A 5,777-nucleotide genomic window follows, 5' to 3' on the forward strand; every position below is an offset into this window, starting at 1 on the left:
AAGATCACTAGAGATTTACAGACCAACAGATCCCAAAGCCCACAGCAGCTCAACAAAGACTGTTCCACAAGTTCATGTGTAACTCTAAAGCCTGACCCTGATGCTGAGGACGGCCTGTGCTGTTGACCTGTCCATGTCTCACACTTCCCCTAAACACACATATAAAGATTTTGAATCTGAGCAAGATGCAGAAGGTTGCGTTGATTTTAATGTCCTCGGGAGATGCCTGATGACTACGACAGCAACGTTAAAGTCACCATAGTGTCAGACGAGATGTATTGTGTTGATGAGGATGATGACCACAGAGCAGATGCTCATTCAGAGGATGAAGCACGGGACCTGTATGAGACAGAACCACGGAGTCCAGACGCATTTTCAGAGGAAGGGTTTTCTGGGATATTCCAGGTGACAGAATCTCCACCAAAATCGCAAGCATTCAAACTGAATTCGAGTTACAATTGCAGTCAGTGCAACAAGAGCTTCAAGCATGAAGCGTCACTCAACATTCACTTGAGAGCTCACTTGAGCAGCGAGAAGCCGCTCATCTGTAGCTATTGTGGAAAGGGTTTCGACCGAGCCGATATCTTTAAAAACCATCTGCGCACACATACCGGAGAAAGACCCTTCGCCTGCGACCTGTGTGGCAAGAGCTACGGCCATCAGAGCCAGCTGCGCATACACAAGAGGATCCACACGGGCGAGAGGCCGTACTGTTGTTCGTTCTGCGGGAAAGCGATTCAACGAACACAATCAACTCAAAGTCCATTTACGAACCCACACAGGCGAAAGGCCATACAGCTGCAGTGTGTGCGCCAAGACCTTTTCCAATGCCGGCAATCTCAAGAGTCATCTGAGGGTCCACACCGGAGAGAAGCCGTACAGCTGCGGCCAGTGCGGCAAGAGCTTTAATGGAATGGGAGACCTTAAAACTCACTTCAGGATCCACACGGGCGAAAAGCCGTACCAGTGTGAACTGTGTACAAAGACGTTCAGTCAGGCCGGACATCTGACCATCCACAAGCGCATGCACACCGGAGAGAGGCCGTACAGCTGCGACGAATGCGGCAAGCGTTTCACTGTGGCCAGCAGTCTGAAACTGCACCAGTTAACTCACACCGGAGAAAAAACTACACAACTGCTCACATTGCGACAAGAGCTTCAGCAGAGCGTGTCACCTGAAGAGACATGAGCTGGTCCACACCAAAGAGAAGCTCTACTCCTGTTCGCACTGCGACAAAAGATACAGTGACCAGTCTTCACTGAAGAAACACCTAAAACAACACAACGCAGACAACATGGAAACAAAGCAATGTGAAGACGGTCGGAACGCTGCTCAAAACTTAACAGAATAGACACCACTAATCATCATAATGAACTCGAAACATATTGGCTTTCCAAAACATGTTGTTATAATATTCACAAATATATGACATGTGTACATACACTGTGATCCTGCTTCGTCTAGCAGTAATGTTTGTTGTAATGTAGGAGGCATTTATGTTGGCACTGTTTTAATAATCATGATGATTGATTGCCTAATATTTCCATTGATAATAGAAATACAAATCGTAATTAAATGAGATCTAAACATAATTTATTTGTAGCATCCTAATGTGTGCATGGCATCTAAAACAAACAAGATACTGTAACACTTATCTTTTCATGACGAATGTTAATGAGGTTTCATTATAATCAATAAATCATATTTATGCTGCCCAATACCAATGTCTTCAGTGTCTTGATTATTGATGTTGGTTATTCATATTTTGTTTTGATGTATTCGTGTCGTATTTTGTTTAGATGCTTCAACAAGGTACTTCAGGCAAAACTGTGATTTTCGGTTAATATTTTGGTCAATTATTCTTTTTGGATGTTACAACAGGGAGCATATCATTCCTTCATTGCTTAATAAACACGGTGGCTGCGGGTGTGTCGTCGAATTTAACATCACCTTCACCTAAAAGACAGCGGTTCATATGATTGCAGCTCCTCTTTACAGCTTATTTTGTGAGATTTTGTTTATTATACTGTATCTTAAATGTTTCAATATACCCAAGTGTGTTTAAAGTTAAATATATACAGGTTTGTGGCTCTTCATTTCTTAATTCTGCATTGTAATGTGATATTTACGGATCTTTTTTGGAAATATCAATAGGATCTGTATTAAATCTATATTCATTGACTCGAATCCAATCGAGTGCTTGTGAAACGGGATATAAGCGGAACATCCAGATCGATCCCCAGCCCGTCTGTTTATGTTTGTTTGTCCATTGTTTTAATGTTTGTGAATATATACTTGCATACATATACATCAAAATGAAGCATTATAAACGAGTAAATGTGTTTAGCTTCATGAGCAGCCACTAAAGGGGCAGGGCTGGGGAGTAAAAAAATACACCTAACTGGGTTATGTATTAAAAATACCAAATTTGAGTTACTGTATTTCATTACGGTTACTTTTAATGCAAATTACAGTTAAATCTGAAAAGTATTTTAGATTATCAAAGTGATTACTTGGAATTTTAATGTCATTTATTTAATTTAAACATTAACATAGAGTAACAGACAATTAATGTTAACAGCAAGCTGTGATTCTCTACAATCTGCAAAAGTATCCTAAAACAGTTAAACTCATGAGTTTCATACCCCTTTCCGAATATGCAAAATTGGAAAACTATAAACCAATATAATTTTATTTAGTACTGTCCTGAGTAAGCTTTTTTACATAATAGAAGTTTACTCCATAAGACAAACTGACTGAATTTATACAAATTGCTACATTAAAACACATACCTACCCTTGAATCTTTACCTGAATGATCAACAGCTGTTGTCATGATTTCTGAGTTTCTTACATGATATTTTAGGTAATCGTGAATTTTTCTCACAAGACGTTTGTCATTCAATATGTATTTTGAATAAACGGAATAAAAATTCATCTCATGACCTTATGAAGTGTTTTTGAATGAGTTACCTTATAGTAGGCTTTCAGTGTGATTATTACTACACATATAAAAATAAGCATACAGCAAAACAACATCATACATTTCATACAATAAACACAGAACTGACTGCAAATTCCCTGAAATTTGTTGTAACATTATAAGTGAACATTGATGAAAAAAAAGACACACTGCACTATATCATGTAAACAAAAGGACATTTACATACAGTATATCTGACTTTATCTACCCATCTAATCATGTCAAGTATCATACGTTTGGAGGATCATCTTCAGTTTTATTCTCTCTGCAGGTGTAGCAGCCCGCCGGAGCTGAAGGAAGTTTCTCCCGGGACAGATACAAAACTGGCTGAATGCTGCTGCTGATATCCATGAAACCAAAGGCAATATAGTGAATGTAGCAGCGAAAGACGTCCTGAGAGAAATACTCCTGGAACGGGAAGAGAGCCACTGGTGGGAAGTAGTTAAAGACAATGATTGCCAGAATGATGATCACCATCTTGAAGGCCTTTTTCTTCACAGGGTGTCTCTCGTCCCGTCCCGGAGCCGACTGTCTCAGCACCCACAGGATGGAGATGTTACAAAACACCATGAAAGCGAAATTGGCGAGTATCATTATGGTGAAAGCTTTCTCAAAGTTTGGAATGTTTCCTAAACACTTTGCTGCAGCGTAAACCAAAGTGATGAGCCACACGACAACGGCGCAAACTGAGCGATGCCGTTTGTCCTTTAGTTTGGTGAACGTGATGGGATGCAGGACGGCCATATATCTGTCCAGACAGATACAGGACAAGAAAAGAGGCGAAGAGTCTTTGATACCATAGAAGAAGCGCAGTACGTACCAGGTGCTGCTGGTGGTCAAAAAGACGATGTTTGCGAACTCCAGAGGAGGAATGAGACAGAAGAACGTGTCCAACACGGCCAGATGAACGATGAAGATGTCCGATGTGGACGAGTCGCCCTTATTCTTCTGAATGAGCCACAGAACCATGATGTTGGCCGGTATGCCCAGAAACATGTTGATAAACTGCAGCAGCAGGTAGAAAATGAGGACCGCCGGCATGTCTGCACAGGTGGCGTACACCGTCTTCTCAGCCAGCGTGACGTTCAGAGGGCGATGACTGATGAGCAGAGAAGAGTTGATGAATCGGAACATTTCCATTACGGCCTTCATCTGTCAGCACATGCCTCTGAAGAATATCAAAACAATCAATTAGACCAATAAAAACATTTAGAAAAAAGTGACTGAATGATTCAAAGTTAGGGTCAAACTTGATTATTTCTGTATTTGCCGTTACAAATAAATATATGCGAATCGAGTTCTCTCAAGAAACTTTAAAACTGTTCAAAAGATCTCATTGAAAAACACACAGAGTTCCCATGATTGCCGGACACCTGATTCATACAAATTCATGATAAAATGTAATACTGTAATTTTGTATACACAAGCACAGAAAGTACATTCAGTTTAGTGGCTTTAGTTTGAAGGTATAAAAACAAACATAAATTCAGTCAAGTGTGTACACGCTCTAGAAGTTTACCTCAGATGATTTCTACCACTGCAAGTTTCTGATCACAGAGATTCAGATACACTTCGATCTCATAATGTGAAAGAAACCCAATGACCCTGCTCATAAAGTTCAACATATAGACAAATGTAAACATGATAACTAAAACATTTGAATAAAAGCCACACATGAAATGAAAGCATATGCATGTGATGTGCTATGACTGTATTAATTTAACATCCTACCTATACAGACATATTCTTTATTATAATTCAATAATTATAAGTGATCACGCATAAGAACTGCAAGTTTTTGAAAAGTAGTTCTTTACTTTCTAAACCAACCCAGGGTTACATGTTACTATTTTTCCTATTTTAATGGTTTATGTCTGAAATTGACTGTAATGACACAAAGTCTAAACCACAGCAAAATCTTTAAACATCATTGTATCAATGGCGGGAAATAAATGTTATTCCTTCTGTTTATTGAAAGATGATTTGTTATATATGTAATATATGTCTTAAATGTATATTACAAACTATGTAATGATTTTTAAAAGTAGTTTATTAAAACAATTACTGTAGAAACCTGAAATGGGAAAATTGAAAAGACAAATTTAAGCATTTAGAGGTAAACATGAAACAAATGTGAAAAAAAGAGCACAAAACCGCCTTCTTGTCATGAAAACATTTTCAGAGTGCATGTCAGAATAATAATATCAATTATCTACACAACAAGTTTTACATTTAAATTTACAGAGAAAACAAACTTTTTAACCAGATCTCTTACCTTTCATTTGTTGTTAATATGTGATGTTCAGTTAACTCAGATGAAGCGGGGCTGAAGACTCATTTTGAACTGAAGGTGCAGTCGACAGGTTTACTTCTATGATTCAACACCACGGGGAGTCTGAACAGCCAATCAAAGCAAAGTGTTCTGGAGTCTAAAGGCCAATATGGAAAAGATCCCCATAAAAGAACTGTTTGCATATTATTGAGTTTATCGACCATTCTCATTTTCAACATCTCAATGTATTTCTGAATACAACTAGTTTGTGAATGTTGAGATAGTTTTAGAATTAGTTTGATCTCAAACTTTGTTTAAAGGACGTGTGGTGACAAGTCTTCATTATTACCACTGATTGGGAATGATGCAACTCGCCATTGGCTCATGACGGAAATTTGGTAGTAAACAACTGATGCAACCCTAACATTAGTAGACTTCTGAAATTCAGTGTAACAAAGTGTTGTTTGTTACGTGGATGAGGTCTGAATAAAAGATCAAGACAACACACATGGATTTTTGTTT

General features: G+C 38.6%; 2 protein-coding genes across 2 annotated transcripts; one reads left to right on the plus strand and one right to left on the minus strand.

Moving 5' to 3' along the window:
• Positions 1 to 222: 222 nt before the first annotated feature.
• On the plus strand, positions 223 to 1,326 carry LOC306889991 (uncharacterized protein; the record flags this gene model as incomplete). Its single annotated transcript, XM_079449420.1, has 2 exons — positions 223 to 463; positions 531 to 1,326. The coding sequence occupies 2 exons, from the start codon at positions 223 to 225 to the stop codon at positions 1,187 to 1,189; spliced, it is 900 nt and encodes a 299-aa protein (XP_079305546.1). The 3' UTR covers positions 1,190 to 1,326.
• A 1,361-nt stretch (positions 1,327 to 2,687) lies between these two features.
• On the minus strand, positions 2,688 to 5,329 carry hcar2 (hydroxycarboxylic acid receptor 2). Its single transcript, XM_079448149.1, has 2 exons — positions 5,259 to 5,329; positions 2,688 to 4,151 (listed from the first exon to the last, which is right to left on the minus strand). The coding sequence occupies exon 2, from the start codon at positions 4,133 to 4,135 to the stop codon at positions 3,212 to 3,214; it is 924 nt and encodes a 307-aa protein (XP_079304275.1). The 5' UTR covers positions 4,136 to 4,151; positions 5,259 to 5,329; the 3' UTR covers positions 2,688 to 3,211.
• Positions 5,330 to 5,777: the final 448 nt, after the last annotated feature.

Source organism: Barbatula barbatula (genome assembly GCF_947034865.1).
Source record: "Barbatula barbatula genome assembly, chromosome: 24".
In the NCBI taxonomy this organism is placed as follows: Eukaryota; Metazoa; Chordata; class Actinopteri; order Cypriniformes; family Nemacheilidae; genus Barbatula; species Barbatula barbatula.